At 48.8% G+C, this 27,994-nt stretch overlaps 1 protein-coding gene across 1 annotated transcript; it reads right to left on the reverse strand.

The window, feature by feature from the left end:
- Nucleotides 1–7,324: 7,324 nt before the first annotated feature.
- On the reverse strand, nucleotides 7,325–27,815 carry RMDN3 (regulator of microtubule dynamics 3). Its single transcript, XM_050975319.1, has 12 exons — nucleotides 27,617–27,815; nucleotides 26,376–26,583; nucleotides 25,155–25,301; nucleotides 21,438–21,876; nucleotides 20,657–20,759; nucleotides 19,784–19,844; nucleotides 12,994–13,069; nucleotides 12,152–12,229; nucleotides 10,885–10,983; nucleotides 10,195–10,248; nucleotides 9,156–9,236; nucleotides 7,325–8,602 (listed from the first exon to the last, which is right to left on the reverse strand). Exons 1-12 carry the CDS (start codon nucleotides 27,759–27,761, stop codon nucleotides 8,549–8,551), a joined length of 1,545 nt encoding a protein of 514 aa, XP_050831276.1. The 5' UTR covers nucleotides 27,762–27,815; the 3' UTR covers nucleotides 7,325–8,548.
- Between the last annotated feature and the right edge of the window lie 179 nt (nucleotides 27,816–27,994).

Consider the following 27,994-nt stretch of genomic DNA (forward strand, 5'->3'; position numbering starts at 1 on the left):
CTGGTCCTGGTCCTGCTCGTGTCTGCTGGGGATCCCGGCTGAGCCGCTTCTCCCTCGTCGGGCGGGCTGCGGAGCCGCAAAACTGAGGCGGGACTGGGGCTGGGACCGGGATTGGGATCACCGCGGGCGGGAAGAGCCGCCCTGGGACGGGCGCGGACCGAGCCCGGCGCTGCCGCTGCCGCTCCCGCTTGGACCGCGGCCGCTGCGGGGCTGCGATCCCGCTGCGGCTCCGGCCAGGTCCCGCTGCTGCCGCGAGGAGCCGAGGCTGTGTCGGTGCCGGGCCCGGCAGGAGGGCGGTGCATTCCCGGAGCAGGCGCTGGATCGCGGCTGGAAGCAGGCGGGACGCGGGGACCGCCCGGGCCGGCCCCGGGACCCCTCAGGCCCGGCCGCTCCCTCAGCGCCACCGCCCCGCGGGGCGCCCCCTGGCGGACACGGAGCGCTGCTGCGAGTGCGGCGGCCCCGCCGGCAGGGCCCGGGGCGCGCTCCCGGCCCCGCTGGACACCCCACCGTGCGCGCTCCCGGCCCGGCCCCCGCGGGGATGCGGAGCCCCCTCAGCCCCGGCGGCCCCGGTGGCCATCGTACTCAGAGCGGAGCAAGGCCCCCGTGCCCGCACCCCCGGGGCTCTCGCCCGCCGCGCCCCCGTGGAACGAGCGGGGCTGCATCGCCGGAGGAGCCGCTCCGGGCCGGGCGCTGGGGCCGAACCCGGCTCTGCCGCTTCTGCGGGACGGGGCCCCACCGGGGCTCGATTCTGCTCGGGCCGCTCATCCGACACCTGCCAGATGAGACCTGATGCTCTCCCTCCTTTTCCCCACTTTCCCTGTGGCTCGCACTCTCCAATGCAAAAACCTCTGGGTTTAAAAAGCCAGTGAAAACTGCTCATTCTTTATTTCCAGGTCATCAGATATCCTGAGTGGGAAGGCACACACAAGGAGTACGAGGCTGAACCCTTATGTGAAGAGCTCAGCTGGGGATTGAACCCACAACTTGGGCATTTTCAGCACCCTGCTCCAACCAAGGCAATCTTAGGTCACAGCAATGCCCTGCCTGGGATGGGAATGCCAAGTGCCAGCAGGGGAATTCCTATGCCAATGCTACTTTACACACCAGCCCCTGGAATGTCCATAAGGCAGAGCTCCATAGCCAGCACCTGACCACGGAACAACACAGGTGAACAGTTGTGTGACAGCACAAAATCCTTCCAACAACCCTGATTCCCTGCTCTTTCCAGCATTTCCTTGATGGCTGTAAAGGTGCTGATGCCCCGTCCCTTTCCAGGGAGAAAAGAGCAAGACAACTCCTGAGGGCTCCCTTGGTCCAAGGCCAATGTTCTGGAGAGTGTCAGGCTGGTCCCACCTGCAGAGGGGCGTTTCCTGCAGGTGAGTGCTCACAGCCCGGGGCTGCTTCTCGGCCCGGAGCTGCACGGAGCCCTCGGGTACTCCTGCTCCCTGCCAGGAATGTTCCTGGTGCTCCCTCCGTGTGGCCCAGCTGGCCGGGAACGCGGGGCGGGAGGAGGCTGAGCCCCAGGGAGGGAACCAGCCCCTCCTGTCCTTGGTGCCTGCAGGGAGGAGCTGTGCCTCAGTGCCCTGCCCGTGGCAGGCAGCTGCCAAACACAGCCCGGGGCGGGCACTGGGATGCCCGGGCAGCGCTGGGATGGACACGGATCGAGGGCTGCCCGCGGCTCCTCGGCCAGGGGCTGCTCTGAACGGGCCCCCGGAGATGCTGCAGCTCGGGCAGAGCCCACTGCCATCCCAAAAACACCCCAAGGAACAGCTGCCACGGCCTGGGAGTGCTGGCACGCTGGGTTTGCAGAGGAGCTCGGACAGCAATTCCCGGTGCTCACCTCCTGGAGCTCCCACACACCCACCAGGTGTGTCCCAGGCACTCCAGTCCCTTCCCTTCCAGCCTGGGGACATCCTCCAGCAGCAGCCTTACAGCCAAGGGAATTCCCCTCACAGCAATTCAATCCCAAGCAATGCCCTCGGAGATGCCTTAAAACAAAAGGTTAGAGTTAGATGAATGTTTGGATGAAGTTTGGAGTTTTTCAGGGAGCCAGCTGGAGCTGCAGAACTGCTGGGAAGCTTGCACAGGTGGGTCACACTGCAGTGCCCTGAAGGCAGGGATGTGCCTCCCTTTCCTCAGGGAAAAGAACTCCCAGAGGCCACTCCCGAGGCTCTGGAATGAGCTCAGCTCCTGCAGGGAGAGATGTCCTCCGCTGGGCACAGGAGCTGCCTCAGCAGGGCCCCCGCCCTCTGCTGCTGTGAAACATCAGCTGGAGCCCGAGCTCAGGGGGTGGAGTCCACTGAATTCCAGGGAACTCTGTCAGGTGCCCCCAGGAACATGGGTAGGGCTGGGGGATGAATAAATAGCAAAGGGTTATAAATAGCAAATGCTATGGAATGTCAACCTGCCCTTGTCCTGATCCCACTGAGCTTCCTTGGAGCCTCTGCTGGTTCCTGGCACAGCTGGTGTTCAATAGGATATTCTCTGTGGGAATATCCACACTGCACTGTGAGGTTATTTCAGCAGGAATTCAGGGCTATGGCTATAATTCATTTGGACTAGCAAAGCTGAACCCCAAATCTGGGCACCACACAGGGAACAATCTTTGTGCTGCCCTGCCAGCCAAAGCCCTGGGCTGGAATGGATGGAATGATCTAAATGCTAGCATCCTCCAAAGGGACAATCCAGTCACCTCCATTTGCTCCCAGAGTGTTCATTCTGTTCCCCACAGGTGCCCTGGTGACACCATGGGAGATTCCCTCTGCCCACACAGCCTTTCTCCTGCCCCTCTCCAGCCCAAGGCTTCTTCTCCCTTCCCCACCAGCTGCTGCCAGGGAAGGAGGACACAGGGAGCCCAGAGTTTACCTCAAACCAGTCATTCCCTCACCTTGAGATTACCTGAGATTTCCCCCCCAAATTTTCCCTGTCTGTCCCCTCCTGATTTCCTCACATTTTACAAGAAAGCATTCTTTCTCTACTCAGGGGATTACCACAAGATTTATTCCCATTACTTCCCCTACCTGTCCACTCCCTATTTCCTCATTTCCACCTCAATATTTGCATTTTTCACCCTACAGATGCTTTCACTTTTTACCCCTGCCATGGTTTGAGCTTGGCACAATGCCAGTGCCCCCACGAGATCACTTTTTTTTCTGGCACCTACTGTGAGATGTGATCAGAGACAGAGCAAAGCAGGTTTCAACTTAAGGTTAAAAGGAAAAAAAACATTTATTAACTTACAACTACAAAGGAAGACACACAAAACACATAGAACACAAGATGAAAACTTTCTAAATTCTTCCTCTTCCCCCCACCAAATTTCCAATTCCACTGCCACTCTTCAGATAATCGATTCTCAGTCTCTCGAGGGGAGAGGAGTCCCTCTTGCGCCACACGCCTTCCATGTCCAGTGCTCTCACCACTGCACATGGATCAGAGCTGCTTCTAGGGTTTTTCATTTTAAGGATACTTTGACTAGTTCTAAAGGGAGCACAGTCTTTCTCTTTTTGGGACACTTGTCCCTCTCAAATTTCACCCCCTGGGGCCGAGGGGTCTCTTGAACAGAGATCATCTTCCTCTTCTTCTCTTCTTTGAAGCCGAGGGCACCACCACCACCCTCCTCACTCGTCGTCTCTGTTCACTCCTCCACATCACTGCACTCTCCTGGCTCTGAGCCATCGCCTCCCCCTAGAATGCAGTCTCTGTGTCACTGGAACACCTAGTGGTTCTGCTGTGGCTATACAAGAAAAGTCCAGCCTAAAGCCACTCCATCATCTCCTCCCACTTAGAATTCTTCTCAACATCTCCTCAATCTCAACATCTTCTCAATCTCATCAACTTCAGGAAGACTCAGCATTTGCAAGGTTCTCATCTTCCTCAGAGGGGTTAAAAGTTCCAGGCTCTGCCGGTTTGCTTCATGAACTCCCACACCTGGCTGCCCTGCTGGGCACCCCCCCTTCTCCTTCACGCCGGCCCACTATCACAGGTGCTGGCTCTGTCTCTCTCTCCCTCTCTCCAGGGGGGGGGAATGGAGGATGGCTGCCTGAAGCCCTTGCAATGTTCTCCTCCATCCTTGGGCCCAGGCCTGGCCTACCTCTCTCTCCGGCCACATGGCTCCCCTCCCCCCCTGCCCAGCTCTGGCTGGCAGGGGGGTCTGCTCAGTCTCAAGCAGAACTCAAAGAGGAAGTTCCCCTGGGAGATCACAGCTTTTAACCCCCTGTGTTCTCAGAGGCGTATCCATGCCCTCAGTGGACAAACCAGGTGCCAATATTAAATCTGAACACCGATTGGCTTGCCCACACCATCACAAAAAACTTCATTTCCTCTTAAACTACGACAACCCCCCAGTAATCTCCCTACCTGTCCTGTCCATAACTGATTACCTCAGTTTAGCCCATCAAGTGCATCCTCTCTGCTACAGATCACCTCAGATTTTACCCCTGAAATTTTCCCTACCTCTCTACCACTGAGTACCTCATTTTGACATTGAAATGTTCATTTTCTACCATGGAGATCCCCTCAGTTTTATCCCCAGATTTACCCACCTGTCCACAGCAATTCTCTCAGTTTACCTCAGGATGTTCCTGCTCTCCCCTAGAGATAATCTCACATTTTAGCCCAAATTTTCCCTACCTGCCCAGTACTGATTACCTCCTTTTGACCTCAAAATATCCATTGTTTCCTCTACAGATTAACTCAGATTTTATTACAAAATGTCCATTTTGTCCCCCATTTACCAACTAGATTTTAAAACCAAAACCACACAGGTTATGTCTCTTATCCCCAAAATGTTCATTCTGTCCCCTACAAATTATGTCAGATTTTTTCCCAAAATCCCTTCTTGTTCCTACATAATTACCTCAGGGTTTGTCCCCCAAATTCTACCTAATGTTGACTACTGATCATTTCTACCTCAAGATGTTCATTTTCTGCCCTACAGATCTTTCCAATTTTTACCCCCAAAATTTCCTTGCCTACCCGCAGTGATTGCCTCAGTTTATATCAGTGTTCACACTCTTCCTTGAGATTTACTCCAGTTTTACTTCCAAAATTTTCCTTACCTATTCATAACTTATTACCTCATTTTTGCCTAAAAATACTAACTCTCAACCTTTAGATTATTTCAGGTTTTGTCCCCCAGAATTCCCTTACCTGTCACTATTGATTCCCTCATTTTTCCTTCAATATTATTTACTTTCTATCATGTAGCTTTTATCAAGATTTACCCCCAAAATTTTCCATGTGTACCTAATTTTTACTTAAAAATGTTCACTCTACAGATTATTCCATATAATTTTTACCCAAAAATTTCCCCATCTGCCCACAGCTGATTCCCTCATGTTACCTCAGTATGTTCATGCTCTCCCCTAGAGATTATCTCAGATTTAGCCCCCAAATTTTCCATACATGCTCAGCACTCATCACCTCATTTTCCCCTTGGTGTTCATTCTCTGCTCTTGAGATTTTGTCACGTTTTGCCTCCAACATTTTCCTTGTCTACTACTGAGTACCTCATTTTTGCTCCAATATATTCATTCTGTCCCCTACAGATTACATCGAGTTTTACCCCCAAAATTTTCCTTCCAGTACAATATTGATTAGATCTTTTCTACTCCAAAAATTTGCATTCTCTCCCCTAATCATCACCTCAGCTTTTCCCTCAAAAATGCCACCTTGCTCCCCTTGACATCCCCTCTCATTTTCCTACACAAACAGTTCTTGTGTCCCCTCTCAACTGCCCCAGGTTTTCAGCTAAAAATGTCACCTCTGTTCCCTCTGAGTTATCCCAGGTTTTCCCAGTGGAGCTGCAGGGAATTCAGGCAGGGCAAAGGACAGCAGGAAACAGCTGTAATTTCCAAGGCAGAAAGAGAAGATCTACCAGCAAAGGGGAAAGGTTTCAGAAAACATTTCTGCAATTACTAATTAATAATTATTTCCAATTCCCCAGTGAGAAGAACATGAACTCACCACCATTAAGGCCTGGCAGTTCCCTGCAGCAAGACCTCAGTGCACATCCAGGGAGGCAATTCCAGCATCTGAAAGAAAGAAAGGAAGGAAGAGAAAGGTGATTTCTTCTCTTTCAAAGTTACTTCCAGTTCTCAGATCCAAACCAACCTTTGCCCTTGATTTTGGCTGGGTGACTCCTGAGCAGTGGGCACAGGTCCTGTCATTCATGCTGAGGGAGTGATGCTTTCTGGGGAAATCAGCTGATTTCCAAAGTTCACTGCCTGCCCCATGCCTGATCTGCACAGGAGAAAACCTCTTGCATGAAGGGATTTTGCTCCATCTAATCCCATCTGCCCAGGCTGTTCCATGAGGATGTTGTCAGGCTGGGGCAGCACAGGCAGACGCAGCTCTCAGCTCTCTCTGCTCCAAACACAGCTCTGGGCTCTTTGCAAACTCCTCTGCCATGAGGTTTTCTCCAGGAGAACTCAAGGAATGGCTCACAGCAGGGGGAGATTCAGTTATCACACAGGGAAGTAAAGGATAAATATTCCTGTAAGAGCCTTTGGAATCTGCTGGGCTGAAAGGGGAAGGGGACATTCATTCCCTGCAGTGCCAAGGCACAACAACCTCCAGCACAAGGCACAGGCTGGCAGGTGGGGTCTGAAAGCACCACTTGGACAAACCTCACTGTTATTCTTCCTTCCAGGCACTTCTGGAATCCAACCCTGAAGCTGAGAAGCCCAAGAGCTCTGGAGTCTGCTCTGGAACAAAAGGATACGCCCAGGGGGGGAGGCACATTCCCAGCAAACGCTCCCAACAGGCACAGAGGCACCACTGGAGCTGTGTTGGGGCTGGGAAGGGCTGCCAGGAGGACACAGCCCCCAGGTGGGGTGGCAGTGGCAGTGACAGCAGCAAATTGCCACAGTCAGATGGCACAACAGAGGGACAAAGGCCAGCAATGCCCACGGGAGCTGCAGGTTTAATTCTGCTCCCTGTGCTGCCACATCCCAGCAGGAAATCCCCAGGGGGGACAGAAACTCTCAGGGTGCACAAAATGCAGCATCTGTGGCCCTGATCCTGCCTGAGCTCAGCCTGTGGGGCCAACCCCCCCCAGGTAAGCACTGCCCTGCCCTGGGTCAGTCCCAGACACTGCCCAGCTCCCAGCTCCCACCTGCTCCTGGGGCTGCCACCACGTTCCTGGCAAGGTGACAAAGGCCACAACTGCACTGGCACGAGCACAGGCCCATCACTCCATCCAGGTCCCCCAAACCCCCCCATCTGTGCTTTGCCCAGTGCCTGCCCCGAGGCTGTCACCCAGCCCTGCAGCATCCAGACCTGCAATCCAGGAAGTAACAAACCCACCACAGTGCAAGGAAAAAAAGGTGATTTAAGGAATGTTTTACTCACACACTCCTCAATTTACCCCTCACAACCACCCAGCATGAAACAGACATTCAGGAATTAGTGTTCAGTAGCTGCCATTGGAGTTTTAAGGGATACCAACAAAGCCTTGATAAATATGTGGGGAATTCCACAACAGGTTTTTCTTCCCCATCCGTGTCAGCATCCAGCACAATTCCCTGTTGCTGTTTGGTCCCAGGAGGTGCAGGAGGAATGTCAGTCGTCGGCTTCACCTCCTCGGCGTCGCCTTGTTAGTCCAGGAGATAATTAATTCAGAGAGAATTAATCTGGTCAGTGGCAGAAGATCATCCCAGTGAAACATCATCCTTGCCACAGGATATTCCAACCCCTGTGGGCAGTTCTCTGATCAAGAACTACTTCCCAAACTCAGTCATTCCATCTAAACCACAGCAGCACAGTTTGGAGGGACAGAAGTTTTCAGCCTTGTGTGAACGAAGACAGAAACATCACTGGGAGAAAATCCTGAAGTTTAAAATCCTATTCCTCACTTCTTTGACCAATGAACCTCTTAAAATCCAGTCTGGATTGTGCAGAAAAGTTCCTTGGTCCCACCTGGAAATTGATCTCCCCCAAACCCATTAAACAGTTATTACAACTGATTCCAATAATTAGTATGGAAAAGACAATACAAATAAACTGGAAAAAAATTTGGCTCAAGTTTTCCTCAGGAATGAATTGGGAGCTCACTAGCAAGGATTTCTGACAGGCAGAGAGTGTGATATAAAAGATATATGTGCATATATAGATATATAATATATAAATAAATATATACTTATATATTTATACACACATATATAAAAATATATAATACATGTTTATATCACCAAGTATCTATCTCACATATATCTGCCATATATATATATATATATATATATATATACACACATATATATCACCACAAATGTTTTTACATCACAAACTCTACCTATAAACATTCCCCCCCTTTTTTTCAGGAATGTAACACTTTTAGGGATCCTAAAATCAAACAAATGCAGTGCTCTGCAAAGGAAAGTAAATCACTATTTTATCCCATTAATGCCAAGATGTTTTCCTGGGTGTGCTGCTGGGTGTTTTCCTGTAAGCTCTTGTTGCTTTTCCATGAAGTGTACTTGAAATTGGCAGGATCATGAAATCCATTTGGAATTTTACTGTCTCTGCAGTGGGATGAGTTTTTCCAAAATTATTCCTTACAGACTGAGCGCATCTCCTCAAGTTCCTTCTCGCTTTCTGCGTCCTGGAAATGCAAGAGGGAAATTCATAAATGTACAGCTCGATTAAAACAAATAAAAAACACCATTTCCCTTCTTTTCCTCCAAACCAGCTTTTAAGCATATTGAGGAGTCCTGGAATGGTTTGGGTTGAAAAGGACCTTAAAGCCCATCCAGTTCCTGGGCAGGGACACCTTCCACTACTCCAGGTTGCTCCAAGCCTTGAGCACTTCCAGGGATAGGGCAGCCACAGTGTCTCTGGGCAACCTGTGCCAGGGCCTCAGCACCCTCATTTCCTCCTGATTTCCTCCTAATACCTGATCCAAGCATAATCTCTTTCAGTTTGAGGCCATTCCCCCTTTTCCTGTCATTCCAGACCCTTGTAAATTGTCTCTCTCCCTCTTTTCTGTCACTGGAAGGCCACAATTAGGGCACCACAACCTTTATTCCTGAACAATCCCAATTCTCTCACGGCAGAGGAGCTCCATCCCTCCCAACCAACTTGTTGTCCCTCCTGTGGATGCAGTGACCCAGCTGGGCTCTCCCAGGATGGAGCAGAGGTGCAGAATCCATTTTTACCTCTTTGGTGTACCCTGGCAGCTCCGCGGCGAGGTCCATCCACAGCACCGCCGCCGAGGCGTTCCCGAGGTCCCTGTAGCACTGGGAAGGGAAATGGCCACAGGAGAGGGGTTAAATGGGAGAAAACAGGAACAGCAAATGGAACTGGGCAACTGCTAAAAAGAGCTGCTTCTGCCTCTTCACCCCTTGCACAGGCACCTCCTGCAGTATCTCTCAGCTTAAGGCCTCAGAAGCACCACCAGACCTTGGAATACTAAACATATTTGACTCTTTGGGGAAGGAGATTGGGTTTTGTTTGGACATTTTAAGGTGCCCCTGTGGTTTTCACCCTTTTCAAAGCTCTACTTTGATTTTCAGTTGCTGTTTTCCCTCCTCCTCACACCATTTTCTCCACAAAACCTCTCTCCTGGGAGCACATCATTCCCCAGCCTGTTGAAAATGTAATAAATATTATCTACAGGAGTCTCAGGTCCCAACATAGGCATGAAATATTCTCCACGTGACCAGCAGCTGAGGCACAGTGATCCCTCTGGGAACAGGAAGATTTTGGATGCCCAGAGAGTCTTGGGGGTGTTTGGAGACCATGAAATTCACCCAGTAAAAGGAAGGGGGTGCTAAAAACCCCTCAGCAAGAGGGCTCAAGACTCCCATGCTGGACAGAGACAGACAAATCCTTTATCCTTTACTTCTCCCCATGATTCTCTGGCTTTATCACCACAGAAGTCGTGGTGGGGAAGGATTAAACCTCCAGCCCACAGCTGCTAAGTCACCATTCCTGCTTTATAAAGAATTTCATCTGTTAAAAACCAGGGATGCCCCCACTGGGTGACTCAAAGGCAAAACCCCCAAATTTTAAAGCCTGTGCACAAGGTAATTTGGCCTAAAAAGATGTAAAGGATTAAAGGAAATATTATCATCCTATAAAATTCTGCTCCTGCTTGGAGTATTTTCTACCTGGTCAACACTTTACAGGCAAAGATGATTCTTAATACAAATATTTCTTACCCTCTGAAAAAACAAACAAGAAGTGAGTGGTTACCTTGGCAATGTAAACTCTTCCTGCTTTGGAAAACCCTGGGCTCAGCTCCTCGACCTACAGGAACAGAGGCAGGGTGTGACAGGGAAGAGCAGACATTAGGATATGCAAGGACACAGTTAATTCTTACATCAGGCCCATTGCAGCTTTTAAAGGAAAAAAAATAGATGGCAGGAAGGAGAATCCTAATAAATACATAAAGCACTATGCCCCTTCAAGCAGTTGTCTGGAAAAGTTTGAAATGGAAAAGTCAGCCAGGCTTGAAGTAAAATATTCTGAGGGAGGAGCTGCCAGCTCCCAGACCCTGGAAGCACTGCCCAGATGTATCCAGTACAGAGCACGGAATTACTGTGAAAATTACTTAGGAAGGAAAACCAGCCCCCTAAACCAATTCTCAACACTTAGGGCTGTAATTCTGACATCTTCAACATCCCATTCTTCTATCTGGCTATGCTGGAATGGACATTTCTCATCAGCTTTCCTTCCCTCCAGGTCCCAGGCTGTGGAGAAGCACCAGGGAAGGATCCAAGCAGCCCAGTGCCATCCCTGTGAGCTGGGCAGGTCAGTGATGCTGTGAGCTCTGAGCTCTGCAGGTCAGTGATGCTGTGAGCTGTGCAGGTCAGTGATGCCCTGTTCCTGTGAGCTGTGCAGGTCAGTGATGCCCCTCCCTGGCACATTCCCACGTTTCCTTACCCGCAGGAAGTTCTGGAGCGCGTCCTGCACCGTGGCCGTCAGGGGGGGCTCGAACAGCGCCGACACCGTCCTCTTCTCCAGCCAGCCCAGGTGGGCAACCTGCACAGACCAAAGGGCAATCCATCCCACACCAGCACAGGAACAAGGGCCTGCCCAGTCCCTGGGAGCTGCTCCTGCAGCAGGGAAGAAGCCAAACCCCTCGGCAGTGTGGGAATATTCCATGGACTATCCAAGTCTGGCCACAGAATTTAACCCGATTTGCTTTCCCTTGTCCCAGGTCAGTTTTTGCAGTTCCAACATCTGGGATTTAGATGGCCCCAAATCCCAACCTGCCATGCTGCAGCCACACCAGTCCCCACCTGTGCTCTCCCTTCTCCCAGCCTAAACCTTCCACAGGAACCTGCTCCCCTTGGGAGAGGCAGGCTGAAGCCTTCCCACCAGATAATCATGGGATCATTTAGGTTGGCCTCCATGGGCCTCCCAGCCCATGGAGGCCAACCTGTGACAATCCCCACCTTGTCACCCAGCCCAGAGCACTGAGTGCCACCTCCAGGAATCCCCTGAACACCTCCAGGGATGGGGACTGCACCAGCTGCCTCAGACAATACCCTGTTTAATCCTGTACAATTCCAACACAGCAGACTAGATGAAGCACTACCATACTTCTCCACCTGTGGTTTTATTCCACAGCTTCAGCAGCTCCAGGCTGAGCAAGAAGGAAAGATCTTTTTCCCGGAAAAGAGCCAGGAGCTCCCAGCAGTTCAGCTCAGGGCTGCTCTGTAATTCCCACTGTCAATTCTCCCAGCTACAATCCCTGCCTGTGGCTCCATTCCCAACAAAGTGCTTTCCAATGGCACAAATGGAACAGCAACAGTCACTGCAGACTTTTATTCCCTTTTTTAGGCTCTAAATCTGATTGATGGCATCTGACTCCAAGCTTTTCCCTGTCAGGAAGCATAAAGCATGTGCCTCCAGTGCCTCCAGTTCTGTGTGTGGCAGGGGGACACATGCAACACATCACACACCAACACTGTGAGCAGAAGCTCCTCAGATGGTCTTGACACATCCCTGTGTGCTCAGAGGATGGAAGGAAGGTTGTTTTTACCAAGGAAAGCACTGGGAACAGGAAAGGAGTTTGCAGCTCGGGCTTTTCCTAACCCACCCTTTGCCATTTCCCCTCCCATGCCACCAGCAGTGACTAAAAACCCCAGGTTGGAGCTCTGAACCCTTCAGAGGCTGCCCAGGGGGTGAGGATAAACTCTCTTACCTGGTAACACCACCTGCCCAGCAGATAGTAGAGCTGTGGGTCCTGTGGCTTCAGGGCAATGGCTTTATCAATGTGTTCCTGTGGGAAAGCAGCACCAGCATGTGTCACATCTTTGTCAAAAGCAAACAAAATACCCACCAGAGCAGGTGGAGAAAGAAGAAAGGAAGGCATCTACAATTTAAGTGTCACAAACAGTAAAATTACACTGGATTCAGTGAGCAAGGAAAAGCAGCATTTCTCCAGCCTTGGGGACAGGAATTTCTGCACACACACACACAAATAAGCTGCCCTGCATTTTATTCCTGCTCCAGAGCTTTGCCATAATCTCACTGATCATGCCAAAGGCTGATGGGAGACAATAACCTGTGGCCTGTTCCATGTACATCCTTTTTCCCTGGAACATCCACAAGGCATCATACACCATTCCTAGCAATAACATTAGGAATAAAAAACCAGGGAATCTGAGGCAAATGACATCCTCTCTGAGCAGTAACTGCTCCCTGGGAGGGTGCATGCTGTTCACAGGCACATACTGCAGACAAGCTGGTGCTGTGTGTTGTCACCACACAGCAATTCCATGTTTCAAGGTCTAAGTCTCATCCTTTACCTAAATTCATTTGCAAGATTTCTTTTTTTTTCTGCAATTATAGTGTGTAAAACTGCAGAGTCACTCCCAAAAGCATGGCTGGAATCAGCCTCCTCACCCCAATCCATCTACTTGTGGCACCTCTGAAACCTACTGCTTCCCTAAGAAGAACTGGAGTCAATGTTCCCAATTTCCTGCTGCAGAAATGAGTGTTGTTTGATACTCACACAAAGCCCAGCACCTCCTGGCCACTCACCTTGAAAACATAGCCAGCCTGAATGCGCTTGGGAATGCTCTCCTGCTCCGACACCTGCCCACAAAGGATGGCAAACCTGCATGGGGAGACACCTGCATGAGCCAGCTGGGACTGAATCCACGCTGAATCCACATTTACCTGCTGTCCATGGCTGCAGAAGGAAGATCTACAAGTGCTCAAAGCCAGGCTGGACAGAGCTTGGAGCAGCCTGGGATAGTGGAACGTGTCCCTGCCCATGGCAGGGGTGGAATGGGATGAGCTTTAAGGTTCCTTCCAACCCAAACCATCCCAGGATTCTGTGAAGTGCATTAAAGCTTCACACCTTAGTGGGCAAAACAAGGAATACAGCACATCCCTCACAGGCAAGAGACATTAGCAGCAAAAATGTAGCACCCAGGAAGGAAGGAACTGGAAGGATGAGGCAGCCAGAGGGGTTGGGTGTGACACAAACTCAGTGCTCTGATGGCTAAAAAACCAGGAGCAGTACATTTCCACACCTGGAATTGTTTCTCTGAGCAGGGAAAGCTGTGCCAGGACCCAGAGCAGGGCAGGGTGAAGTGACTGCAGCAAAAGGCACACTAGGAGCAGCTCTAATCAACTACAGGGCACAGCGACCTCCAACTGCAGCACACAGGGCTCTACTTCCAGGGAAACACCTGGAAAACCTACCTAGATCCTGCAGCTGGGAAACAGAATGACACATGCTCAGTGTTGAAAGTGCAAAGCCATTTAGTTCTGTTCAGTAAGAGACCTTGAGTTGTGAGCCTGAGAAGCAAGGCCCCAGCAAAAGCAGTTATTGCACAAGCTGTGAAATTCAAGATTAATTCCCTGTGGATCTGCACCCTCCCACCTCACCTCCCTGGATCACAGTGGTTCAAAACCTCCTTTCCTCCATCATTTCCCAAGAAACAACAACTCAGAAAGCTCCCAAGTGGGACAGAACCTGCAGATGGAAGTTTGGCCTCTCCTATCCTGCTTGGCCTCTGGGAGTGGAGGACATTTCCATCCCTTCTCTGAGTTTGGTTCAAAAAATATCAGGTGGAACAGATAAGCAAATCAATAACATGGCTCATTCTTGCAAAAAAAAAAAAAAAGCCGAAAAGCAGAAAGATGCAAATAAAAATCCTCTTTCCTTCCCCCACACCCCAGTGCTGCCACAGATACCAATATCCCAAAGGATCCTTTGGGATGATTAACCACAGCAGATGTGCAGGAATCTGTCAGGAGACCTTTAAATCTCCAATTACACTTTCCTCAGAGTCACAAAATCCCACAAATCCCCTCGCACCTCACTGCTCCATTCCCAGTGTGTAACTTACAGCACAAAGTCACGATTCCTGAACAATTTAGCATTTTGCCTTAAATCTCTTCCTTTAATTTGTTAACTTTCTTGTGGAAAAGCTCTAGATCAGCTCTAAAATTCTTATTTTTCATAGTAATGGAAAGGATTACCAGATCAGTGTGTTATGGGACAAAAATCTGTTCCTGCTGCTGGGGCTCCACAGCCCTACTCTGTTGTGTGCAGATGATGGAGTAAATACTTTTAGGATCTCCTCCAGTTTGTTTCCCAACAAACACCAGCCTGGACTAAACATCCCTAACCACAACATGACAGGGGTTGAGAAATATAAGCCAATAAAAAGCTTACTTTCTAAGATCATGAGATAAAATATTCCTAGACAATAAATCACACAGTTGCCTCGTGTCAAATATAAATTCCAGGGTTTTTTAAACAGCCTGGTGAAATGTTGATGAAAAAGCCATAAAAGCAGCAGTAAATTAAATTTCAGTCCTATTTTGGTGTCGTGAAATAAACTAAAAAATATATATGGGAAGAGACACCTGATTTGATTTCACTGTATTCCCAGGAAAGATGATTGTTCCCAACCCAGCTTTGCTGATCCCAGGTTCAGAGCCACCGGACTGTGGGGGATTTTCACACCCACAACTCTGCACTTGTGGGATTCTAGGCTCTGCTTTCTGTTGTTCTCTCCCTTGCTTGCTCAGCTTGGCAGGATGGAGTTATTTATTCCACCTCATTCCATGGGATGCCTCGGGCTGAGCATCACCCGAGCACTGTGGAGGTGCAGGGAGGCTGAGCAGCAGCACCAGGAGAGAATAAAATGATGATGATGGAGATTTTAATTCAATGTAACCACTGGGTGCCCTATGCATTACTGCTCAGATCCATCCAGAGTTTCCTTAGGATATCCCTTGATAAACTAGCAGCCAGACTCCTCATTAAGCTGCTGACACACCAGTTCCCCCAGGAATCTCAGCTCAGGATTTCTCCATTTATTAGAAAATAAACTCTGTGGAAGCAGGCACCCCCAGCTGAGAGAGCCTGATCTTCCAGCTTAAATCCCCAGGATTTAAGGATTTTTGGGTTCTGCACTCTGACTTCCCTGGAAGCAGCACTTTACCATGGATACAGAGCCTCCAGCACCTCCCCTCCACAGTCAGGGTGCTCTCCTAGCCCAAACACAGCTCTTAGCTCTTTTAACCACCTCCAAGACAGTTTTCCCACTACTTTGTGAGCATTCCCAGTTTTTTATCTTCCTGTGCACTGGGTAGATGTATGTGAGTCCCTGCACTTAGTAAGGGGACAGGGAATTAGCAGGCAGGTGTTTATAGACTGCGACAACCAAAAATTAAAATAAGAATTTGTTTGGGAATTAGTGCTTTGGGAGAGACAGCAGAATTCCCAGTGACTCCACCTGAAATTAATGACCAGCTGATCCTAAAGAGATTGGGAAAAAAAGCTTTGGCTCTTCCAAGGGGAGACAAAATGCAAGGAAAAAGTGAGGGAGGCTCATGTTCCCCTTCCTTAAAGCCCACAAACATCCATATGGGAGAGCTCCTGAATTCTGGATGTTCACATTTCTGAATTCACCTTCCAGGGCAGACAAGTCAGGGGGCTACACTCAGACAGCTCTAATTCCATGTTGTTTCCCCTCCACTACATTCTGAACTATCTCCTAGCACCTATTCCTACAGTTGCTCCTGCTCCATATCACAATGACAGCAAACTCCCTGTTTAATCTGCCTGCAGAACAGAAAATGCTCAGCTCATAAATCCAGAATCTGGCTCAGAACTGGCCAGATCTGGGCAGTGATGCAGCAGGAGCGAAATCCTGAAGCACTGCCAGGTGTTAAATTAAATCCATCCCCCAGGCACATCCAGGATGCTGTGACTTCTCAAAAATCCAGATCTGCCCACGGACAGCCAGATGTACCCACAGAACTGAAAAGGGCTGGTGATCAGGATGTTCCACCAAACTGCCAGACTCTCCAGAAGAAAGGGCACAGTCTGGAGACTCATCCAACTCAATCCCACTTCTCCATAACACACAGGATAACCCCAAGGGGGCTGGAACTTATGATTCCTCCCACAGCGAGGGCTTTCAGCAGGCAGTGCTTCATTTCTAGGGCAAGATGTCCAACTCAAACTACAGCTCCTGACACAGCACCTGCACCATTTTCCTCAGGTTTCTCTAAAATCCCTTGGTTGCACTTCCAGTATTACTTTTAGCAAGAGGAATGGAAGCCAAGACAAATCCACAGCTTGCTCTCCTTTCCTGATGCCTAAAGTTGCTGCCCTGTCCGTCCGTCCGTCCGTCCGTCCATCCATCCATCCCTACAAGCAAGAACAGACTTGGGAACTTGCTCTGTCCTACTCAAAGAGCTGAAATCAGCTCCTGGAGAAATCAGTTTAAATGGACAAAAGCTCCACCTGCTCATGGATGTTTGACAATCAAAGCAGAGAATGACTCTGGTGTCCAAACCCAAGGTAAGAACCAGGTCATTGTAAGTCAGGAGCAGAGAGGCTCTAAGATCATTCCCTGTGAATCCCTCACTTCCCACACACAGATCTACTCATAAGGCACTAAATACATTTAATGCCCAACACAGCTCCCACATTTCCCAAGGGAACATCCCAAGGGCAGCAGGGGCAGAGATCAGCCCCTCTGCACAAGGGTGGTTTGTCTGTGCAGCCCTGACCAAATTCCTGTGCCCAGAGATGGCTCCCTTGGCACCGGCCAGCTTCCAACAGCACCAGCCACAAGGAGAGCTTTGTCCCACACTCCATGGCCAGGGCAGAGCCATGAAAGTCTCTCCTTTGTGCTTGGGCAGGTCCCAAAGGCAGGCCAGACACGGCCCCACACACTTACTGCTCTCCCTGGCACTCCTGAGAAACCACTTTTCCTTCTGCTGTCAAATCCTTCCAACCCCAAAAGGAGCTGCAGCCAGCAGTAAAGCTTCCCAGCAGAAATCCTTTCCAGCAGAAATCCTTCCCTTTCCCAGTTTTTTTCTTTCTTTGTTTCTTTAAAATGTCAGCGATGACTGAACAACAATGAGGCACTGAGAAATCTTTCCTTGCAATGGTAACTGTAGGCAAAGCACCTCTTGTGTTCCTCAGCACCTCAAAAAACTGGGAATGATGTGGGCAGCAGGAGGAAATAACAAGCACAAAACACAATGAATAAGCATAAAAAACCAGCACAATTTCATCTGAAGGAATCAACAAACTTTCAAGAGGCAACTGATAAAGCAGAAAATCAACACGAAATTATACACACAGAGAAAAAACTCAGCCCAGGAATTCCTGCACTATCACTCACACAGCCTGTGTGGAGAAGCAGCAAAATAACTGGGAATATTTCCATTAAAGTGGCCATTTGGGATGCAGTGGGAAAGAGAAAGACGCTGGTGTGTGCTGCTGTGTGTAGAAGAGCACAAAGCCATGCCACTCTCACAGCTTGTGTCCTGCACTGAATCCCTCCACTTTTGTCTGAAAAACTGCAAGGAAGAGGGAGAAGAATACTGGAAAGACAACATGGGTAGTGAGAGGTAATAAATTATTCCCCTGCGACAGAAGATAATAAAGGATTCTTCAGCAAGGAAATTAGTCACTAGAGAGAAATATGACAGAACAAAACTCTAATTTAAATAAATGTGAACAATGTTCTCTGATCACTTCCCCCAAGAGCTGGGGCATCAAATCCACCCCAAAAAAGCTTCAAAACCTCTGCTGCTTTTTCTCCCCAGGGTAAATTCAATTAGCATAAAGAAGGACTGCAATTAAGCCAGCTTGTGACCACTTCAGAGCTGGGAAGGGAATAATCTCCTGTTCTATTCATGGTAGAAAATAGTAATTTGTGTGCTGATAAAGGGAGTTACATATTCATTCCCAAGAAATTCCACACCTCCCACATGCTGCTCTGCTGCTTCCTTCCTCCAGCTGCCCTGGAGAATTGGAAGCAATATGTAGCTGTGCAGGAAGGAGCTGTTTGGGAAAGGGGTCTGAGGGGCCAAGAATTGTCCCAGACTCAGAATTCCAAGGCAAAACTGTCAATATTTGGACACTGGAGTAGAACCTGGCTTTGTAAAATACAAATCTGAAGATTCACCCTGGCAACTAAACCATGTCCATTCAAAGATGGTAAGCCAGTAGATAAGAGCCCAGCACCATGACCTGCTGGAGATTTTCCTGCTCCCAAATTCCTCCTTCCAATCAAAGCTTTAAATGAGAGAGGTAATTCATTAGCAACAGATGAAATACAGTTTAGAATGATAGAGGCATTTATTCAGATGCCAGTAGCTCAAAACAATCCTTCAAGCAAATTTACTCATTGCAAGAGCACAGGTCTTGTTTGGCAAAGACAAAATTCCTCCTTCCAATCAAAGCTTTAAATGAGAGAGGTAATTCATTAGCAACAGATGAAATACAGTTTAGAATGATAGAGGCATTTATTCAGATGCCAGTAGCTCAAAACAATCCTTCAAGCAAATTTACTCATTGCAAGAGCACAGGTCTTGTTTGGCAAAGACACTCAGCAACCTCTTTTCCCAATGATTTTCATTAAAGAAGAAAAAAAAAATTCCCTTTTATTCTAATTTAAGTGCTGTCAATCCTTCAGTGCAACTGCTGACAAACACCATTCACAGAGGAATTCACCAGAGTAACAGAAAAGCACATTCCCTTATCTCCAAATACCTGTGCCACTCCACAAACTCCCTTTTGGAGTAATTTTTATAAAGGACATTTAAAAATGCCCCACTTGAGCTGGAAGCACAGCCTGCTCATCCAGGCTGAAGGGAGAAAGGTCCTTCCCCCTCTCCTGCCTCCTCCCTAAAACCCTGTGCAGAAATGTTGGTCACCACTGCTTGGCTGAACTACAGATCATCTCTTCTTATAGCATGGAACAAATACACAAAATATCTCTGTTTCAATAGAAGTGCCATGTGTTGCTGTGTCCCTTCATGTCCAAGCCAAGGGCCCTGCAGGGGGACGAGAGCAGAGCCAGCAGTGCCAGAAAACACTTCCAGGAGACTCTAAAAGCCTGTCTGCTGAGAGTGATGGATCTCCTTCCTCCAGAATTAAGTGGAAAATAGGGAATTTGGCAGAGCACCAAGCCCACACTCCCAGCCCTGGCTGATGGAGTCAAACACATCCCCTCTTGCCTCAAAAGCAGCTCCACTTAGGAGCTTTTCCTCCAGAACTCTTCAGAGAGAAATTCATAATTAAGTTGCCATAAGATACCCCAAATTTATTCCTACCATCACAACCAAACCTACTGTCTGTCAAGTTATTCCTTATACCAAGTAAGCAAAGCTGTTAAAAATAGCTTTTTATGGAAAAACACCACCAGTGTAGCACAGTGCAAGTAACAGCAAAGAAGTTTGTAGGGGGTTTGTATTTTATTTTTTTTAACTGCAGCTCAGCTCACAAAAACCTCCAGGTCCTTTTCCTATGCTTTTTAAAAGCAAGAAGTAAAAAGTCACTTACCACTGGTGGCACTCAGCACTTTGGTCCCAATTCTGCAAGGCAAGTTCCAGCTCTTCCTTCCCTGGAACAAAAAAAGTAGTCAGCGGTAAGAAATTCAGTTGCTTTCTCTCCCAGTTTCTTTCTCTGAGGTTGTCAGAGTAACAGAACAGCACAAAAGTCATATATTTGTCAATCTGATAATGCATTTGGCTTGGAAACACCCCATATATAATTTTATCCTCTGGCAGGTTCAAAAAACTGAAAACTAAGCACCTATTGATGGCTAAAGGGACAATATAAAACTTAGAATTCCGTGTTTAAATGGCCCACTGATTCCCAGAAAAGAGCAATTATATTAGCAACAGTATTAACTAACTCTGTTTAGTTACGTGCATAATAAATAAGACAGAAATTATTTAGATTAGTATCTTTTATTGAACATCTTAACTGTAATAAAGATGATTTTTTGTCTCTTCTGACTCACCTAAAGTCTTGCAGACACCTTTGAGGTGGTAAAGAACAAAGAGGGAATGAAGTTAAAGAGAATTTAAAAATAGGTATTGTTTTTATATCTGCACATGCTGGCAACAGAGAAAATCCAGTATGCTACAGCAGAGCTTGTTTATTTTATTTTTATGGTTTATTTTAGTATCACAGAGAAATGGATGACAGGTTTGAGAAACAACTTTCCCAGCTCTAAGCAGGTCTCAGCCTATTTAGACTCTTTCAGAAAGCCCAATTTTTAAACAGAAGAAATTTGTTTAAAGCGCTGCTTCCCACCCTCCTAAATACCAGATTCTAGGGAAACCCAATAAAACCATGGACATGCTGGCAGGTGGAGGGGCTGTGCAGCTGAGTGCCAGCCCTCCTCTGGGGCAGCAGGGAACTCCTTACCCCCTGTGGCATAGGACCTCCTCTCCTCCTTGTCCTCTGTCAGCTCCCACATGTCGCAGTGCGCCCGCGCCAGGCGCCACAGGAACTCCCGCTGCCCCGCGTACTGCAGGGAACACAAACACCCCACAGCAGGTCAGCAGCAAAGGCTGAGCAGGGCACTCACAGCTCAAGTCATGCAGGGATTCTCCTAAGCCTTAAAATGCCCCAATTCCAAAGGAAGCAAAGTGGAACCACAGCGAGGGCGAGTTTAGAACTCAGTGCTGCAGAAGAGTTCCCTGTGCTGGGAACGGCAGGGGCACCTCCAGTGCTGTGCCCAGCCCTGAGCTTCTCAAGTCAGAAAGGCAGTGAGGGAGGGGATGGGGCATGTCCAGGGAAGGGAACGGAGCTGGGGGGACTCAGCCTGGAGAAAAGGGGGCTCAGGAGGGACTTTTTCCCTCTCCACAACTCCCTGACAGGAGGGGGCATTCAGGGGGAACTGGGCTGTGCTCCCAAGGAACAAAGGGTAGGACAAGAGGAAATGGCCTCAAGTTGTGCCAGAGCAGGTTTAGGTTGAACACCAGGAGGAATTTCTTCCTGGAAAGGGTGGTCAGGCAATGGAAGGGGCTGCCCAGCGAGGTGGTAGAGTTCCCACCTCTGGAGGCGACTGGATATGGCATTCAGTGCTCTGGGCTGGGTGACAAGGTGGGGATCATTTCTGGGTTGGACTTTGAGTGAAGAAACCCCTCCTGACATCCAAGCTGACCCTCCCCCGGTGCTGGAAAATACAACAAGGCACCTATACCGCCAGCTTGTTGTTGAGGAGCAGCTGGAAGCCCTCTCTCCTGTCCTGCTCATCCCCGCTGTGCAGACGGTCGGCCTGCTCCAGGAGCTGCCCCAGCCCCTCCTCCGGCGAGGCCTCTGGGAGCAGAGAGCTCTCATCCTCGGGGGGCAGCTCCAGGGAGTCCCTGTGCACGTTCCTCACGGTGTCACCGCTCTCATCCTTGGGGGGCAGCTCCAGGGAGTCCCTGTGCACCCTCCTCAGGGTGTCACCGCTCTCATCCTTGGGGGGCAGCTCCAGGGAGTCCCTGTGCACCCTCCTCAGGGTGTCACCGCTCTCATCCTCGGGGGGCAGTTCCAGGGAGTCCCTGCGCATGGTCCTGACAGTGTCACAGCTCACTTCATCCTCGCTCTCCCGCTCCGACTCCCGATCGTAGTCGGACTCGGCGTTGGCCGTGGTGTAACTTTGGGGGAAGAAAACATCACCAAAGCAGTTTGAGGAGAGGAGAGGAAGAGTATCTTGGCTTATCCCAGAGAAAACTGCACAACCCAAGTGTCTCACACAACCTCATTTCTTGTATCACCCTCAGAAAGCTGAAGGATGTTCCAAGTCAGTTTTGAGCAACCTGGTCTCTGGGAGGTGTCCCTGCCCAGGGCAGGGGTGGCACTGAATGAGCTTTAAGGTCCCTTCCCACCCAAACCATTCCAGGATTCTAGCTGTCCCCACCTCCCCTGCACACCCTGTCAGCTCCTCCTAACCTCAGTGATCCTGTAAAGCTCAGATCAGAGCTCCTGAAAATGGAGAAAATTAAGGTCTCCCAGCATTAAAGCTGGGAATTTTAAATTTGAAATTTAAACCAAGGTTACACAGTGGCACCACAGCAGGAGGGAGTCCACTTACACAGCTGATTCCGTTTCAAACAAGACTATCTGTGCCACTCACTTTCACCTGCAAGCTCTTAACTACAGAACAGGCACAAATCAGCCACTCATTTCAAAATGTGCACCTGAACACAGAGGTTTTGTTGATTTAAGTCAGCAACTGCCCAAGAGAACTTCAGCAGTTCTGGTGGATCTGAGCTCCCTGCACTCTGGGGGCACTGGGTACCTCCAGCTGTGCTTCCCTCTATCCTGGCTGATTGCTCCTCCCAGGGACAGCCCTGTGGCCCTGCCTTTTTCTGGGCACACAGATATGTGACCACAGCCCCTATCTGAAGGAGGCAGTGACAGGGCTTTGCCCACACACAGATAACAAGACACGTCTGGCTATCAAAGCTTCCTGAGAACCATCCCTAATTCTCAGGAATTCCCCTCTCTGCTCCCTCACTGCAGCCTCCAACCCTCACCCAGACTTCCAAAACCCCACCATGTTGTCCTGAAATATTCTAAGGTAAGAAATAAAGCATCAGCCTCACAGTGCAAAAGCAAGGATGCCATGCTGGAGATGACACTGAATTAATGGATAATGCACCAACACAAGAGTAGGTGTCTCTGGCATGGCTCTGCCTCAGATTAAAACCCTCATTTATTTACATTTCTTAATATTAATGGCATTATTAGCTCTCTAGACCAGCTCACTTCCAGTAATTAAACACAAACTCCTCGAATTCCCTGAGTTCCCCATCCTAACCCCCAACATTTTACTGGCAGCTGCCAAGATTTCAGCCCTTCAGCTCAAAACCCAACCGTGTTTTCTGTCAGACAGCCCCTATGAGACTCTGCCAGTTCAAAAAGGCAAGGAAACCCAAAGTCTTCAGGGAGATTAAGGGATTTAGGTGTTATCAGCCTGTTTTCCTGAGTTTACAATGATGGAAAGCTCTGGAATGCTTTAATATGGCAATCTTGAAGGAAAACAGCCCATGGGAAGATGTGGTGAAGAAGCCCAAAACCCAAACCCACTCAGGGAAATTAAGCAGCACAACTCCCCTGAAAACGCTTGGGAGATTTTTGGGAATTGTGTCTGAAATTGGAGAAACTGCTCATGCCCATGTGGTTTACAACATAAAGCTGAAATTGGGGGTTCTCTCTTCAGAATTCCACTGAAAGAATTCAGCAAGGAACACCCAGCTGAAATCCTTCTGTCGGCAACAGACTCCTTCCTCCTCTCTGTGCCTGCTCCAAAGCTTAAATAGTTTTTTCCAAAATTTACATTTCTTACCCTGAAAATGCTACTTTCCAAGCACATTCACATCCCTAGCAGACAACACTGCACACTACAGGCAGCTGATCCTGGCCTGACTGATCTTTTTACACCTCTGTGTAGGACCAAAGTGAGGCATTACCTAAGATTCCAGTTTTAAATCAGGTGAGAGCTGCTAATCCACCAATCCCCACACTGGTCATTACAGCTAATTACAGATGTTAATTAAAAGGTAAGGACTCCACCAATCACCACTGGATTCCCAAAAAAATTAATGAGGTTTTGCAGAGTAATACACCCCTGTCCCCTCAGGAGGTGCCTTTTCTGTAACTCTGAACTCTTGGCCTCTGTCACAACTCACAAATTTCTATGATCTGAGGACAGCCAGGCCTGGGATGTGTGGCCAAAATCCCCTTTTCCAGCAGGTTTACACAAATCATTGTCCCCCTGGTGACTCAGTGCATCTGCTGTTACTCAATCACCCAAGCCCTGCCTTCAGCACCAACTCCACAGTTCTAAAATCTGTTCTGCAGCCTCCTTACCTATTACACCACCATGAATCACTCCCTCCCTAATTTCCCTCCCATCCACACACCCACTTGAGCTGAATGAAGCTCTATAACCCCAATGATATCACCCTCACCAGCTCCAGTTATTAGAGAAAAACATGAGCTTAGGGCAGCCCCAAATCCCTGTCCTTTGTCCTGGGAGGACAAATCCCTCCTGAAATGCCAGCTGGCACCAGCCCCAGATCATATGGCTGCCCAAATTCCCCCACTGCTCTAAAACTGAAATGCTCCCACTGCTCTAAAATCCCTCTTTAAATGGCATTTCATCCCAGCTGCTCTGGGAAAATGTATATAGCAGCACCAGCTGTTTTGGGACACACTTCCATACCCCAAAAGCTACAGAAGTGGTCAGACTCAGGCACAAAGGAGCAGCATTTCCTCAGAAAATCAGCAGTCACAGGTGCAGGAGAACTTGTTACCTGTCTAACTATATAACCTGCAGCTATACTGGCATTTTTAATGATGTTCTTACACCACACAGAACTTTCTGTCCTGTGCAGGGCCAGGAGTTGGACGATCCTCCTGGGTGCCTTCCACCTCAGGATATTCGCTGATCCAACGATTTGATTAATATAATATAATATAATATAATATAATATAATATAATATAATATAATATAATATAATATAATATAATATAATATAATATAATATAATATAATATAATATAATATAATATAATATAATATAATATAATATAATATAATATAATATAATATAATATAATATATAATATATATTGTCTGGAAATTTGATTTCCAAACACTCTCACTCCATTGCCAGGCTGGACTCATACTTCTCTTCCTTCTGCAAGGTTCCTTAATCAAATTGTTTCTTTAAAACCCCTCATTTTTTTCCCTTCTCTTAAAGGATGATTTCAGATCTCTCAGTCTGCCCCTGGCAGTAACACACTTATTACAACAAAAGCAAATTAAAACAGGCTGTAGGGGAAGAAAATTCCCTTCTTTATGTTCTAAACTGCTCAGATGTGGCACCAAATCCCCTAAAACATCTGTCCCAGTGCCCTGCTTACCCCCCTTCACTCTCTCCATCATCTGTGTTGGGATTCCTTGAGCTGGTGGTGAAATAAATGGAGCTGGAGCCTGTGGAGTCACTTCTCTCCCTGGAGAAGGGGAACTTCCTCCGGCGAGCCACACGCTGGGTTTCTTCCAGGTGGGTCCTGCAGGGAGAGAAAAAGGAAGAGAAATAAATATTTGGTAGTGAAATATCTGCTATTCCCCTTCTCCTCTCCAGCAGACTCCACACAATTCCCTTCCTAGGCAAAAAATTCACGAGGTGGTTCACTCCTGTTTATACAAACTCAAATGGAGCTAACGTTGTATTCTGTATAATATATATATAAATATTAATATATATAATATATATTATAGATTATATTATACTCCATATTATATATAACGATATATTATATATTATACTATATATAATATATATTATACAATATAATGCATTCTAAATTATATATTATATAATATACAATTATATATGATATATATAATGTATCATATATAATTAAAATTATATATATCATAATAGAATGTATTATTGTATTTTGTATTAACAAATTATTATTATTATAACAATATATATACATTGTATTGTATATAACATACAATGTATATTATATATCTTATATATCTTATATTTTATATAATATATAATGCATTATTTATACAAAATATATTACATTTATAATATATATGTAATATATATATTATATATTATATATTATATATTATATAATATATAAAGTATATTGTATAATATAGAATCTATGGTTATATAATATATATTATACATATAATTATATAACATACACTATATAATATAATGTATCTAATATAATATATCTGGAGGCAAAGCAAATCCTCCTCCATGGACAACCTATGGACAACCCTTAGAGAACCCATAGATGTGATGTCCATCCAGCCCCTGCAACAGGAACTGGAGTGACAGAATGCGTTCAGACTGGAAGAGGGGGAAATGTAGGTTAGATTTAGGGAATGGATCTTTCCCTGTGAGAGTGATGCAGCACAGGAATGGATTTCCCAGGGAAGCTGCGGCTGTCCCATCTCTTGGAAGTGTCCCAGGCCAGGCTGGACGGGGCTTGGAGCAGCCGGGGCTAGAGGAAGGTGTCCCTGCCCACGGTGGGTGGGCTCTGAGGTGCCTCCCAGCACAGGCATTCCCAGCTGCAGGCGTGCTGTGGCTGTTTCCCAGCAGAGAGGGGCAGTACCTGACTTCCCCCACGATCTCCACCGCCAGGTCCTGCAGGCTGTTCCGCAGATCCTCCACCTCCTTCCTCAGCTCGGCCACGTTCCTCACCACGAAGTCCAGGCGATCCAGCACCTCCAGCTGCTCGTCCTGCCTCAGCAGCAGGGGGCTGGGCACGGCTCCATCGGCTCCATCCCCTGCCGGGAGCAGCGCCCCGGGCACGGCCTCACCTGCAGCACAGCACAGCACAAGGCGGGTCACATCCCACGGGAAAGGATTCCAGGGGAGATAAACAGCTCTGCTGGCAGGGAACAGGGGGTTTGGTGTTGATAGGGACACTCAGGGGATCAGAGGGGTGCAGCAGCTCTGCTGCAGGGAAAGGCTGGGAGAGCTGGGATTGCTCAGCCTGGAAAAGTGAAGGCTCTGCGCTGACCCAACTGCCCCTTCCAGTGCCTGAAGGAGTCTGAAGGAAAAATGGAAAAGAGACTCTTTGCAATGGCCTGGAGTGACAGGACAAAGGGGAATAACTCCTAGCTAGAAAACAGGAGATTTAGAAGGGATATTGGAAGGAATCCTTCCCTGTGAGGGTGCTGAGGCCCTGGCACAGCTTGCCCAGAGCAGCTGTGGCTGCCCCATCCCTGAAGTGTCCAAGGCCAGGCTGGCTGGGGCTTGGAGCAGCTTGGGATAGTGGGAAGTGTCCTTGTCCAAGGCAGGGGGTAGGACTGGATGGGCTCTAAGGTCCCTTCCCACCCAAACCATTGCAGGATTCCATTATTCTGTGATCACTGTGAAAACACGGTTTCATTTTCTGTTCCCGAAGTTTTGCACAGACGTGGATGAAACCCAGCAAGTTCAGGGTTCCGAACCAGCACTCCTAAAAACCCAACACCCCAAACCTCACTTCCCCCTATTCCAGCCCCACTCCCCACTATTCCAGCCCTGCTCCCCCATCCTATCCCATCCCATTCCCTGCATTCAATCCCTATTCTCCCTTATTCCAGCCCCATTCTTCCTTTTCCAACCCCATTTCCCGCAGTACAACCCCGCTCCCCTATTTCAACCCCATCCTTCCAACTCTAATTGCGTCTTCCCCCACTCTTCCTATTCCAACCCCACTCGTCTCTATTCCAACCCCATTCCACTTCCTCCATTCCAGCTCCGTGCCTCCCTATCCCATGTGCCCAGTTCCAGCCCCATTCCTCTCTATTCCAACCCCATTCCCGCATCCCGACCCGGCTTCCCGCCGCTCCATCCTGCTCGTACCGGGGTGCGGCTGCTCCACCGCCTCCTTGGAGCGGCGGCGCATGACCCAGAGCACGCCGAGGCAGAAGCCGGCGCCCGCCGCCAGCCCCAGCGCCATCCCTAGCCGGGGCCCGGCCCGGGCCGGCTCCGCCACCGGCACCGCCATGGCCGCTCCGGCCGCGCGGCACCGCCCGCGGCGCGGCGCGGTGACGTCACCGAGACGCGACCACGGGGAGGGAAGAGGGTGGTGTAGGGGCGCGTGACGTCATCGGGGCGCGGAGCGGCGAGGCCACGCCCCACGGTGGCGCGCGCCTGCGGCGACCCCCGGGCGTGGACGGGGACGCGAACCCGGCCCCGAGCTGGGCCGCCCTCCGCGGGGGTCACTGCGGGCCCACAGGC

Source organism: Serinus canaria, chromosome 5, assembly GCF_022539315.1.
Source record: "Serinus canaria isolate serCan28SL12 chromosome 5, serCan2020, whole genome shotgun sequence".
In the NCBI taxonomy this organism is placed as follows: domain Eukaryota; kingdom Metazoa; phylum Chordata; class Aves; order Passeriformes; family Fringillidae; genus Serinus; species Serinus canaria.